The 14,529-nt window shown below is 43.7% G+C and overlaps 1 protein-coding gene across 1 annotated transcript in view; it reads left to right on the forward strand.

Moving 5' to 3' along the window:
• The window catches only part of tlcd4b (TLC domain containing 4b), a 64,694-nt gene that overhangs the window by 436 nt on the left and 49,729 nt on the right, over positions 1 to 14,529 (forward strand). Inside the window, exon 2 of the mRNA XM_080216750.1 lies at positions 10,397 to 10,552. Coding sequence (XP_080072876.1) covers positions 10,410 to 10,552 — 143 coding nt within the window. The 5' untranslated portion in view covers positions 10,397 to 10,409. The remainder of the gene's footprint in view (positions 1 to 10,396; positions 10,553 to 14,529) is intronic.

Consider the following 14,529-nt stretch of genomic DNA (forward strand, 5'->3'; position numbering starts at 1 on the left):
TTTGATCCCGTTGGGATCCAGTCTCTGACTGGAAGCTGCTCCAAGGGGAAGCTGGTGAATTGTGTGGGTGAATTTGTGTTTCTCAGATTCCTGTCGCTCTTTCCAGTCATTTTGAGGTTGTTCCGGGGCAGAATGATGAAGTGATAAAAGTCATATTGAGGAAGATATATGTGGTTTTAACAATGACAGGATAATGAAGTAGGCAGAGATTTGACTAAAAGTTAATTGAGGAGAACTTTGGCTCTGGATAAAAGCAAATTCTGCGGATGCAGGAATGTGAAGCCAAAAGAGAACATGCTGGAAAATCTCAGCAGGTCTGGCAGCACCTGTAAGGAAAGAAAAGAGCTGACATTTCCAGTCCAGATGTCAAAGCTTTGCCAAAGGGTGATCTGGACTCGAAACGTCAGCTCTTTTCTCTTTGTACAGATGCTGCCAGACCTTCTGAAATTTTCCAGCATTTTCTGTTTTGGCAGGATGAATTTGGAAAGAGAATTCTATAAATATCACAATTTTGGAAATATTTGGACAGAATGACATTGGTGTTTGTAATATTATTATTCATAAAGAGCTGGAATGAATTGTTATGAATATATATGATGTGGGTATGCCGGCGTTGGACTGGCGTAAACACAGTAAAAAGTCTGACAACACCAGGTTTTAGTCCAACCTATTTATTTGATAATATTCTCACTAGCTTTCGAGGGGACAGCCTCTTCGTCAGGTGAATGGAGAGTTCTGGCCTCAGACAGAGCATATAAAGCACAGACAGTTTAGAGATTACTGATTAAAATGCGAATCCTTAAACCTAACCTGCTGTTCAAGACCTGAAGTGGTTGACAATGTGAGTGGTAGGAGCACTGATCACAGTTTAAAGAGATGTGTATTGTCTCCAGACAGTACAGTAAGTGAGGTTTTGCAAACCCAGGCAAGTCACGGGGGTTACAGATAGTGCGACATGAACCCAAGATCCCTGTTGAGACCGTCCTCATGTGTGCGGAACTTGGCTATCAGTCTCTGCTCAGCGACTCTGCGCTGTCGTGTGTCGTGAAGGCCGCCTTGGAGAATGCTTACCCGAAGGTCAGAGGCTGAATGCCCATGACCACTGAAGTGTTCGCCAACAGGAAGGGAACAGTCTTGCCTGGTGACTGTCGAGCGATGTTCATTCATCCGTTGTCGTAGCGTCTGCATGGTCTCCCCAATGTACCATGCTTCGGGACATTCTTTCTTGCAACGTATCAGGTAGACAATGTTGGCCGAGTTGCAAGAGTATTTACCATGTACCTGGTGGATGGTATTCTCACGTGTGATGATGGTGTCCATGTCGATGATCCGGCATGTCTTGCAGAGGTTGCTGTGACAGGGTTGTGTGGTATTGTGGTCACTGTTCTCCTGAAGGCTGGGTAGTTTGCTGCGAACAATGGTCTGTTTGAGGTTGTGTGGTTGTCTGAAAGCAAGAAGTGGGGGTGTGGGGATGGCCCTGGCGAGATGTTCGTCTTCATCAATGATATGTTGAAGACTCCGGAGAAGATGTCGTAGCTTCTCCGCTCCGGGGAAGTACTGGACGACGAAGGGAACTCTGTCCACTGTGTCCCGTGTTTGTCTTCTGAGGAGATCGGTGCGGTTTTTCGCTGTGGCGCATCGAAACTGCCGATCTATGAGTCGAGCACCATATCCTGTTCTTACGAGGGCATCTTTCAGGGTCTGGAGGTGTCTGTCACGATCCTCCTCATCTGAGCAAATCCTGTGTATACGGAGGGCTTGTCCATAGGGAATGGCTTCTTTAACATGTTTAGGGTGGAAACTGGAGAAGTGGAGCATTGTGAGATTGTCTGTGGGCTTGCGGTACAGTGAGGTGCTGAGGTGACCGTCCTTAATGTCTGTCTGAGGCCAGAACTCTCCATTCACCTGACGAAGAGGCTGTCCCCTCGAAAGCTAGTGAGAATATTATCAAATAAATAGGTTGGACTAAAACCTGGTGTTGTCAGACTTTTTACTATGAATATATATGCCAGGGTGACCGATTCATCATGTGTCAATAATAATGCATGGGTACCAGTCACATAGAGAACAGCAAGAAATAACGTGTTATAAAATCTATTTCAAGGTTGATCTTTAGAGGTAGAATTCAGTTTTGGGAACATTAAATTTATGAAGGTATGGTAATCAAAATGCTAAGCTTTGGAGATTGTCCAAACATCTCAAGACATGGCAGTTCAGAAGGTTTTCCACATTAGGTTAATAGGGTCAGAGTAGAAAAACTAGAGCCATAAAATGGCAGATGGGCTTACTTAGCTGGAGAACTGGAGGCATGATGTCAACACTACAAAGAAATACTGTCCAGAGATATATTTTGTTTGGCAGATAGAGCTAAATTAGTTTAAAACATCAAGTGAACCCCTGGTAGGTATTACTGTCATTGAGATGGGTGGAACTTAAAAGTTCTCTGATTTTGATTTTGAATCGTAGAATCCCTACAGTGCAGATGGTCCGAAAAATAAGTGGAACAGTGGCAGTAATTAAAGATGAGAGTGCAATTTTGAATTCAGTCTCAGGAGGAGATTGAACTATCATGAGATGAGCAGTTGCTCCAAATTAGAATGAGTTTCAAAAGTGAAGAGTTAAAATCCTTCCTTGAGGGAGACAGAATTTTATAAAACATTGTGACTGTCAGTGATCACTAACATCTGAGCAGGTTGCTAAGAAATCCCGATGTTTTGTTGTGTCAGTGTAATATGTTTGACTACATTTTGCCTGAATGTTAGAGTATAAGGTATTAGAAATGAGACCAGAAAAGATGAAGGATGGAATTTTATGCTGGCAGAATTTGACAGTCCACTGGAGTACACACTGACACACACACACACACTGACACACACACACACACTCACACACACACATACTGACACACACACACACACACACACTGACACACACACACACATACTGACACACACACACACTGACACACACACACTGACACACACACAGACACAGACACACACACGCACATACTGACACACACACACTGACACACATACACTGACACACACACATACTGACACACACACACACACACACATACTGACACACACACACTGACACACATACACACTGACACACACACACACACACTGACACACACACACACTGACACATACACACACTGACACACACACACACAGACACACACACACTGACACACACACACACACACTGACACATACACACACTGACACACACACACACACACACACACACACACACACACACACACACACACACACACACACCCGCACTCCACACTGGAAGATGGTGTTCTGCTAACCAGACCCGGAATAATCAAACCCGAAACAACAGGAAGACCTTCTGAGAATTTGCATGATGGTCACTGTGGAATGTGGAAGTGTAAGCACAGAGCCAGATCACTGTGTAGTGAGTAGGAATATACAAAATACAGTGTCTCAAGGCATTGTATATAAAATATAGTCTCTCCAGGCATTCTATATAAAACATAATGTCTCTCAGCAATGTATATAAAATAATGCCTATAGCCAATGTATGCCTGAAGTATAGAAATACGCAGCAGAAAGAAAAGATGATAGTTACTTAAGTTTTTATTAGTGTCACAAGTAGGCTTACATTAACACTGCAATGAAGTTACTGTGAATCCCCTAGTCGCCACACTCCAGTGCCTGTTCAGGTACGCTGAGGGAGAATTTAGTATGGCCAGTGCACCCTAACCAGCATGTCTTTCGGACTGTGGAGGAAACTGGAGCACTCGGAGGAAACCCATGCAGACACGGGGAGAACATGCAAACTCCAAACAGACAGTGACCCAAGCTGGGAATTGAACCCAGGTTTCGGGCAGTGCGAGGCATCAGTGCTAACCACTGTGCTGCTGTGCCGCCCTAGGCAATTGGAGGTGAATAGTTAATGATTGAAATCAAGAGGTTAGCATCAGCGGAGCACAGGTAATTCAAAGGATTGTGGGGCTGGAGAAAATTGCAGAGCTTGAAGGGACAAAGCCATGAGGGATTTGAATAGAAGGATGAGAACTTTTAAATTGTGATGTCGCTTGACTGAGAGCCAGTGAACAAAATTTAGTGCGAGTTAAGTTTAGTGCAGTAGAGCTCTGGATAACCTCAAGTTAATGGAAAGGAGAAAGTGGGAACCCAACCAGGAGTGCATTGCAAAGTCAAGTTGAGAGGCAATGAAGGGACAAATGAGTGTTTTACAAGCAAATGAACTGTTGCAGTAGTTAGGCAATATTATGGAAGTGGAACTATATAGTCTTTGTGTGAACATGAGGTTGAAAGCTCATAGAACGCTACAGCACAAACAGGCCCTTCGGCCCACAAGTTGCGCCAATCATATCCATACCTACCAGGCCTATCTATAACTCTCAATCCCATTAAATCCCATGTACTCATCCAGAAGTCTCTCAAAAGTTCTACCACCACAGACGGCAGCCGATTCCGCTCATTCACCGCCCTCTGAGTGAAAAACTTAGCCCTGACATCTCCTCTGTACCTGCTCCACAGCATCTTAAACCTGTGTCCTCTCGTAGTGACCATTTCAGGTCTGGGAAATAGCCTCCGAGAATCCACCCAATCTACACCTCTCAACATTTTATAAACCTCTATCAGGTCGCCTCTCAATCTTCGTCTCTCCAGGGAGAAGAGTCCCAGCTCCCTCAACCTATCTTCATAAGGCATGCCTCCCAATCCAGGCAACATCCTTGTAAGTCTCCTCTGCACCCTCTCAATAGCTTCCACATCCTTCCTGTAGTGAGGCGACCAGAACTGCGCACAGTACTCCAAGTGGGGCCTGATAAGGGTCTTATAAAGTTGCAGCATTATCTCCCGACTCCTAAACTCAATCCCTCGATTAATGAAGGCTAGCACACCATATGCCTTCTTGACCACATCTTCCACCTGTGAGGTCGATTTCAGAGTCCTGTGGACCCTGACCCCAAGGTCCTGCACCTCAACACTGCTAAGAGTCCTGCCTTTGATACTGTACTCCTTCATCCCATTGGACCTGCCAAAATGGACCACTACACATTTATCTGTGTTGAAGTCCATCTGCCACTTCTCTGCCCAGTCTTGCATCCTATCTGTGTCTCGCTGCAACTTCTGACATCCCTCCAGACCATCCACAACACAAAAGTTCCCTTTTATCCAGTTTATCTGAAAGGTGAAAGGTTTTAGAGCTATACCAATCATCTCAGCAGTATTTGTTCTGTTTACTGAACAAAGGACAAAGAACAAAGTGTGTGTAACAATGAAACCCAGTTCAGCTTTAGAGAGTTTGAGCAATTCAATGAACATTATGGATTCAGCATCATCATCATTTCACCACATTATCCAAGGGAACATGAGGTTATAAAAAGACATGTCAAGATGGTCAAGAAAACTCTCGAAATATTGAGAGACAAAGGAAGGCCCAAACCTTGCCTGATTGACAACCCCCAAGCCTGACATGAGACTGCCTGCAGAGAAGAAATTCTAAGACGACTTGGCCAGACAAGATATTACGAACACTCCCCTCACGCCACCAAATAAACCAGGAAGACAATAACTCACTAATAAAGAACAAAAACAGCCCGGGAAACAGGCCCTTCAGCCCAACAAGCCCGCGCCGCCATTTTAACATTGAGTCCCCCACCCATTACCCTTATCTATGATAATGACATTCCACATTGAGGGAAGACTAATTTAGGGACAATTTATTACCTCCAATCAGCCTAATAGCACATCTTTGGGGTGTGGGAGGAAACCGGAGCACCCGGAGAAAACCCACACCAGCACGGGGAGAATGCGCAAACTCCCACAGACACCGGCCCAAATCCATGTGTCTGCACAGCAATCAGCGGTAGTCACTGAGCTGTCGTCTTGCCCAGTATCTTGTCCAGTTTAGGCACACACTAACGACATGAAGCACTAGGCCACTCTCGAATAACCAAGAGCAGTCCCAGTACGACCCATCGCGTGTATGCCCCTCGTTGGAGAACAAGGCAGACCGACTTAAAACCTGTGAATTAAAAGAGAAAAACATCAGTATCATCCCACATCCTTTTACATTACCAGGGACATCCCAATGCTAATGAACCTTATTTAATACAATCTCCTATATCCACCCATCTCCAACCCACTCATGTGCCTGTCTAAGTTACTCTTAAACAACTCCAGCGTGCCTGCCTCCACCAGCTTGCTCGGCAGAGCATTCCATACCCCCACTACCCTCTGTGTGAAAAACCTCCCTCTAATATCCGTGTTATACCTCTCCCCTCTCACCCTAAGCCCGTGGCCCCTCGTACTGTGTGTCTCTCATATAGGAAATAGCTTACCTCTGTTTACTCTATCTATACCCTTCATAATCTTATATACCTCTATTAGATCCCCCCTCAGTTGACGTCTTTCAAGGGAAAAGAGCCCCAATTTGCTCAATCTTTCCTCATAACCCAGTCCTTCCATGCCAGGCAACATCCTGGTAAACCTCCTCTGCACTCTCTCCAGAGTCTCCACGTCCTTCCGGTAGTAAGGCAACCAGAACTGGACGCAGTACTCCAAATGCAGCCTAACCAACGTTCTGTACAACTGCAACATTAGACTCCAGCTCTTATACTCTGCACCCTTTCCTATAAAGGCTAACATACCATAAGCTTTCTTCACAGCCTTCTCCACTTGTACTGCCACCTTCAAAGACTTGTGCACTTGCACCCCCAGGTCCTGCTGCGTTTCTGGACTCTTTATAGGTTTACCCTTTATCATATAACTCCCCCCTACATTATTCCAGCCAAAATGCATCACCTCACATTTATCCGGATTAAACTCCATTTGCCATGTATCTGCCCAATATACCAGCCTATCTATATCCCGTTGTATTGCCAGACACTGCTCCTCACTGCCTGCCAATCCAGCCATCTTGGTGTCATCAGCAAATTTGCTGATCACACCACCTACTCCCTCTTCCAAGTCATTTATATACACTACAAAGAGAAGAGGTCCCAGTACTGAGCCCTGCGGCACACCACTAGTGACAGACCTCTAGCTAGAAAAGGACCCCTCCACTACTACTCTCTGTCTCCTCTTAGCAAGCCAGTTCTCTACCCATCTAGATACCTGGCCTTGTATCCCATGAGCCTTAATCTTTTCAACCAACCGACCATGAGGGACTTTGTCAAACGCCTTACTGAAATCCATATAGACCACATCAACGGCTCGTCCTTCGTCGACCGTTTTTGTCACCTCCTCAAAAAATTCTACCAGATTCGTAAGGCAAGACCTCCCCTGAACAAAGCCATGCTGCATATCCCTAATCAGATCGCAACGCTCTAAGTGCTCGTACATCCTATCCCTAAGAATCCTCTCCATCCACTTGCCTACCACTGACGTCAAACTCACCGGCCTATAGTTACCCGGGTTATCCCTCCTACCCTTTTTAAACAACGGTACCACATTTGCTATCCTCCAGTCCTCTGGGACCTCACCTGTGTCCAAAGAAGAGACAAAGATTTGCGTCAGAGGCCCAGCAATTTCATCTCTTGCCTCCCTAAGAAGCCTAGGATAAATGCCGTCGGGCCCCGGAGATTTATCAGTTTTAGTGCTACCTAAAAGCCCTAACACTTCTCCCCTCGTAATCGATAGTTCCTTCAATTGGTCTACAGCTCCCTCGAAGACTGTACCAGACATCAAGCCCCTCTCCTTTGTGAATACTGACGCAAAGTATTCAATCAGGATCTCCCCCATCCCCTCGGACTCTAAGCACAATTCCCCTCCTCTGTCCCTGAGAGGACCGATTTTTCCCCTAGCCACCCTTTTGTTCCTGACATAGGAGTAAAACGCCTTTGGATTTTCCTTAATCCTACCTGCCAAAGCCATTTCATGCCCCCTTTTTGCCCTCCTAACTCCCCTTTTGAGATCCGCCCTACTGTCTCTGTATTCCTCCACCACTCTCTCCGCTCCCAGTTGCTTAGAACTAACATACGCCTCTCGTTTCTTCCTGACCAAGTCCTCAATATCTCTAGTAATCCACGGCTCTCTAATCCTACCTTTCCCATCCTTCCTCTTAACCGGCACATGTCTTTCCTGCAACCATTTCAGTTTTCCCTTGAAAGACTCCCACATGCCAAACGTGGTCTTGCCCTCCAACAGCCTATCCCAGTCTGTATCCTTAAGCTCCTGCCTAATCTGGCTGTATCTAGCCTTTCCCCAATTTAGCACCCTCCCCTTTGGACAGCACTCATCTTTTTCCATTAGTATCCTAAAGTAGACAGAGTTGTGGTCTAAAGTAGACAGAGTTGTGGTCACTATTAGCCACATGTTCACCTACTGCAACCCCAACCACCTGACCCATAATGCACAGGTAAAAGGTCAAAAATTCAACAAACAAACTGAACTGTTGAAAGGACAAATTGTACTTGCAGAGGATCAAATCTGGAAAACCTGGAACCCAGCAAGGGTTAGTGAAGATGAGGCTCCAAGATAGAAACTGGAAAGGAAATGACAAGGAACAGAGTTTATTTGATCTACACATGAGCTGGAAAAGAAGAAAAGATTGGCAACATCAGTGACCAGCCAGACGACATTCACCAACAAGTGTTAAACATCAATGTTATTTCCAGCAGATAACACAACATCAGCAACATCAAGCACGACTCCTACAACACCAGGAGCAACACACACAACACCAGCTATGCAGGGTGCCAACTCCTGACTGACAGCAATGAATGCCAAATCTATAAGATGGAGACACAACATCTTACCACCTAGGTGATACCGTGATTAATATTTTGAGGAAAAAAACAAGCTATAACCAACCCTTCAAATGTTCTGTTTATTTATAAAAGTTGATTGTTAATCTTCTTTAGAAAAAAGATTGGAATATTAATGTTTAAATAGAGGTATTAGATTTTTTTCAAGAGGGATATACAAAGAAAAGTTCAGCACAGGAACTTCGCCCCTCCAAGCCTGTGCCAATCATGATGCCCTAACTAAGCTAAAACAAAACCTTCTGCCCTTACCCAGTCCATATCCCTCTATTCCCACCCTATTCACATACCCATCCAAATGTCTCTTAAATGTTGCTAATGCGCTTGCTTTCACCACTTCCTCTGGCAGCACGTTCCAGGCACCCACCACTCTCTGCGTGAAAAACTTCCCCCGCACACCTTAACTTTCCCTCTCGCAACTTGAACCTGTAACTTATATTGCTATATTATTTGTAAAGAGCTAGAAACTAATTGTGAAGTGAATATAAATCCTGGACTGCTACTCATTGTCACACTGCAGTCATGTCCTGAGTAACAATCTATCAGTCTATCAGCCAAATGGAAGGCAGTGAGGAATACACTCGATGAAGCTCCAGCATTTTGAGTCTGAAGTGTGATTATTTTAAACATGTGGAAGGCAGCTACATGACAGTATCCAAAGACACAAAACCTTAAGGGATGGCAGTGTTAGTTACCAGGGGGATCCTTGTGTTCCCTGCTCAGTAAACAGTATTGCTGAGATGACTGTTACAGCTCTCCAATCTTAGTACTAAGGTGGTTAAAAAAAGCAATCTAGTGGATTCACAAATTGAGAAATAAAGTATAAAAGCGAGTAGACCATGCTCAGTGATGTGAAGAGATCTATTATCCATGGAACAAAGAGGTGACCAATAGAAGTTTTCAAGTTGAGAGCAGTTTGAGAGAGAAAATCTATTCCCTTTGCTACGAGCTCATTAACCATGGTACCTGGCTTTAAATTCAATGGCAAATGACCTAGGCAGAGGATAGATGAGTCCCCAGGATTTGAAATCTTCAATCTGAAAAAGTGGTGAAATGATTTCAAATGAGTTCAGCAGGTTCTTGAGGATAAGGAATTTAAAGGCATATGGACAATGTGTGGGACTAAGCGCAGACATGATGAACTCAAAATGCTGGAGCTTTATTTAGTGCATTCCTCACTACTTTCCATTTGGCTGATAGACTGATAGATTATTACTCAGAATATGACTGCAATGGCTTCATTCTGTGTTGTGAGTTTCTATAAAAATTGGTCTTTTTAGTTGTGACTAAATCACAGTTCTGTTTACTGCAGAATCCAGGAGTTAATACCAGGCAGGCTATAGCCAGCTGTTTTACTGTTAAATCATCAATCTGATCAGATTAACTTGCAAATTGTGGGAACAAGGAGATTCTGTTTATTACAATGATTAGGTGGATTAGTGTTAAATATTCTTAGATTTTTAAATGCGTCCCTCTAGAGTAAGAGAGCTGACACTGTGGCACTATTACACAGAACTGAATTGTTTCCTTCTGTCATGTGAGTACAGGAGTGAGTGTGAATGCTTATGTTTGGCTCACTGTTCATTTCACTGACCGAGCTTGCTTTCTGTGTTTTCTCCTCAGGGGACCAGCTGGAATGGATGTGTGTTATATGATTGTTGTTGGAAGTTTCTTAGTTTTCCAGGTGCTATTTCATATTATCACTCCCCGTCTCTCCACTCTGCTCAGTTGGGGATACAAGAACTTATCTCAAGAACAGAAAATAGAATGGAACTCAAGGTACTTCTTTGTCCCACTCTTAACCAGTAATGCAGATATGTTATCTTCAGCTTAGGCTGAATTTATTGCCTGGCTGATTGTGTTGGTTTTTGTATACGTCACATTTATCTTTGAAGAGACCTGGGTTACAGTTTGAGGCAGCAATTGCTGTTTCTGATTGTCTGCTGCCTGCAAAAATATAACTGGGTTGCATTCATCTTTTGCGTTTGGCTTTGAATGATGTTCACAGAACACACACTGAATTAACTCCTCAGTACAAATAGGACAGAGTGAGTCCTAACGAAAGTAAAAATTGGGCATCAAAATAAACTGAGCCTTGCGCTAAAATAGTGGGGAGCCTGGGAAGACCAGTCATCAGCATCTTCTTGTCTCTGTACTTGACTATTCTTTCCAGACCCAAAACTTTTACTATCTTGAAGGACAAGGGCAGCATTTGCATGGGAGCAACCTGACCTGCAAATTCTCTTCCATGCCACTCACCATCCTGATTTAGATATATATCACCATCCCTTCACGGTTTCTGGGTTAAAATCCTGGCCCTCTCTCACAGCACTGTGGGTGTACATACACTACAGGGACTGCAATGGTTCAAGAAGGCAGCTCACCTACATCTTCTCAAGGGCAATTAGGGCCAAGGTGACACAGTGGTGCCTTACAGCACCAGGGACTTGGGTTCAATTCTGGCCTTGGGTGACTGTGTGGAGTTTGCATGATCTCCCCATGTCTGTGTGGGTTTCCTCCGGGTGCCCCGGTTTCCTTCCACAGTCCAAAGTGCACAGATTAGGTGGATTGGCCATGTTAAATTGCCCCTTAGTGTCCCAAGATGTGTAGGTTGGATGGATTAGCCATGCTAAATGTGTTGGGGTTAGAACAGGTGAGAATGGGCTTGGGTCAGAGAGTCAGTGCAGACTCGATGCACCAAAAGCCTTCCTTCTGCATTGTAGGGATTCTGTGATGCTGTGAGTTAGGGATGGGCAGTAAATGCTTGCCAGTGCTGCTCAGGTCTCATGAAAGTTTTTTAAACATTGCAACTCGACTGGCTGCTGTCCAATTTTCCGCTGCCAGTAAACACGAGTTCATACAAAGCCCTGCTGTTTCCTAACTCCTATCAAGATCCATTCACCATTATCTTTGTTCTTACTGATTTACATTGCCTTTCACTCATCCTTGTTTGCCAATCCTTCTTCATTGCTGCCTGTCTCTGTAACCTTCTGCAACTCTGCAGGGCCTGGGCAAGCAAGGTATTCATCAGCAGGGCTCGTGCCTCGAGGAAGGCCTGGATATCAGTGGCTCAGTAACCTTACAGTGGGAATGTTCAGTGTCCAAAGTGGCCAACCAGACACATAGATCATCCTGACTGAAAGGCTACTTGGCCGATAATTACTACTGTTCTGAACAGCCGCAATTATTGGCCCAGTTGGATAGTCAGAGACCTTTTTCCAGGGTGGAAGTATCAATTACAAGAGGGCATAGGTTCAAAGTGAGAGGAAGAAAGTTCATGGGAGATGTGTGGGCTAAGTTTTTCACACAGAGAGTGGTGGGTGCCTACAACACACTGCCAGAGGATGTGGTGGAAGCAGGAACGTTAGCAACATTTAAAAGGCATCCGGATGGATACATGAATAGGGATGGAATAGAAGAATATGGATCGAGTAAGGGCAGAAAGTTTTTTCTTAGTTAGGGCACCATGATTGGCACAGCTTTGGAGGGTCAAAGGGCCTGTTCCTGTGCTGTATTTTTCTTTGTTCTTTGATGGGCGTCCGCACTGCTGCCTCACAGCATCATGGACCTGTGTTCGATTCCCAGCTTGGGTCATTGTCTCTCCAGAGTTTGCATATTCTCCCTGTGTCTGCGTGGGTTTTCTCCGGGTGGCTCTAGTTTCCTCCCACAGTCCAAAGATGTGCGGGTTAGGTGGATTAGCCGTGCTAAATTCTCCCTCAGTGTACCCTAACAGATGCCGGAGTGTGGCGACTAGGGGATTTTCACAGTAATTTCATTGCAGTGTTAATGTAAGCCTACTTGTGACACTAATAAATAAACTTTAAACTTTGAACATTTCTCTGACGGAAGGTTAGCTGACTTAACAGTGCAGGCTGTGGGTGGAAAGGGTTCTCCAGAATATGTCCGAGTAACATGAGGGCTGTGTCCAATTTGAAGAGTTTCTGATCTCCGAGCCCAGATCAGCTAATTGCAAATTGTGGGTGTTTCCAAACAGCAGAGGGATTCTCCTCATCCCTGCTGGAAAGGCCCACTCTTCCATACCCAACCTCGAAAGCGGGGAGAGACGTAAATGCTGATCTTGCCCAGGTGAACATTGTGATAAGATGTTGCTTGGATGAAGGGAACTGTTCACAGAGTCAGACTACTCTTATTGGTAAGATGCTGCTCTCAATGTGATGAAACTTCACATAGAGAAATGCAAACATAAAAAAAACTGAAAACAATTGAAACCTAAACACTTTTAAAATTGTGTATATTTTGAATAAAATGTTGCACTTCAACACAAATGATGATAATGCTTCCATTGGAAACTTCCTAAGCAATGAAAATAACATTAAATTGTTCATTGATGTGCTTCTATGAGGTTTTAGAGATGAGAGATTTGTTTGAGGGCAGTTCAGTTGGAGAGTAATGGAGATGTGCTTCAAAATTGTTGTAATATAAAGGTGTGCCATGACAGATAAAAGGTTGGGAATCACTGGTCTAGACTCTAAGTTCTAGAATTCCTACCTTAAATCTTTCCTCCTCTCTATCCCAGATTCCTTTTAAGATGCTCCTTAAGCCTATCTCTTTGATTAAACTTCTAGTCACCTGTCTTAATATCTTCTTATGTGGTTTGCTGTCAAACCTTGTTGGATACTGTTCCCGTGAAGCATCTTACTAAGTTAAAAATCCTAAATAAATAGAAATTGTGGTTAGATATGTCAGGCTGAGAAACACAAACTTCCTTTACTCGACACTTTACTACATTTTTTGTTCCTGGTATCATTTCAGTGAGTCTGTCTGCACCCTCACCATGGCCTTGACATCCTTCCTAGAGAATGATGCCCAGAATTGAACACAGTACTCCAGCTGAGACAGAAACAGTCTCTTTAATGATTTTCCAAAAGTTTCATGCTTTTGCAGTGACTGTTCCCTAAATTAATTTTGTGGAACACTCATGCAGCTGGAAGACTGGGGAGAAAGTGAGCACATTGGTGTGAGTTGGACTTTGGCGTGAATTCCAGCAGTAAACTCATTACCAGAGAAAATTATTGACACTTGTGGAATTTAAAAGATAAGGATCTACTTCCTTAAGCAATAGAAACAAGGTCCATGCAGAATAAACCTGGAAAATGCATCAAGCAGGTCCAATGTCCACATGGGTACTTGCATAATACTGATAACTGTACACTCATTTAATAAAAAAACTCATTTCTTTCTAAAAAAAAAGCAAGAACTTTATTAAATTCTTCAACAACGTCATAAATAGCAAAAAGATTTTTGCAGTGACAAGTTTAGAAAAACTTGTAACATACCTTGAGTTGTGTACATGCATCTTATTCATGACATTCAGGACATGATGGAAAATCCATTGCAATTATTTGAATACTCAGGCTTGCCAAATGGAGTCATCCAGACTTGAAATTTTGGCTCTATTGTCTCCCCACAGATGCTGACGGACTTACTGAGATTTTCCAACATTTTCTGTTTCTGTTTGAGTACAATGTCCATGTTGGCAGGAAGAATAGAAAAGCAATATCTTATTTAAATAGAAATGGATTGCAATACTCTGCTGTAGGAAGGGATCTGGAAATCCTGGTATATGAATCATAAAAAGTTGATATACAAAACATCAAATGATTAGGAATAAAAACAGAATGTTTATTTCAAGGAGAATCAGATCTAAAAGTAGGAAAGTAGTGATACAGAGTATTGGTGAGACCACAACTCGAGTTTCCTTTACACTGTTTTTAGTCGTTCATGTAATGTGGGCT

Source organism: Carcharhinus amblyrhynchos, chromosome 33, assembly GCF_965287045.1.
Source record: "Carcharhinus amblyrhynchos chromosome 33, sCarAmb.v2.hapA, whole genome shotgun sequence".
NCBI lineage: Eukaryota > Metazoa > Chordata > Chondrichthyes > Carcharhiniformes > Carcharhinidae > Carcharhinus > Carcharhinus amblyrhynchos.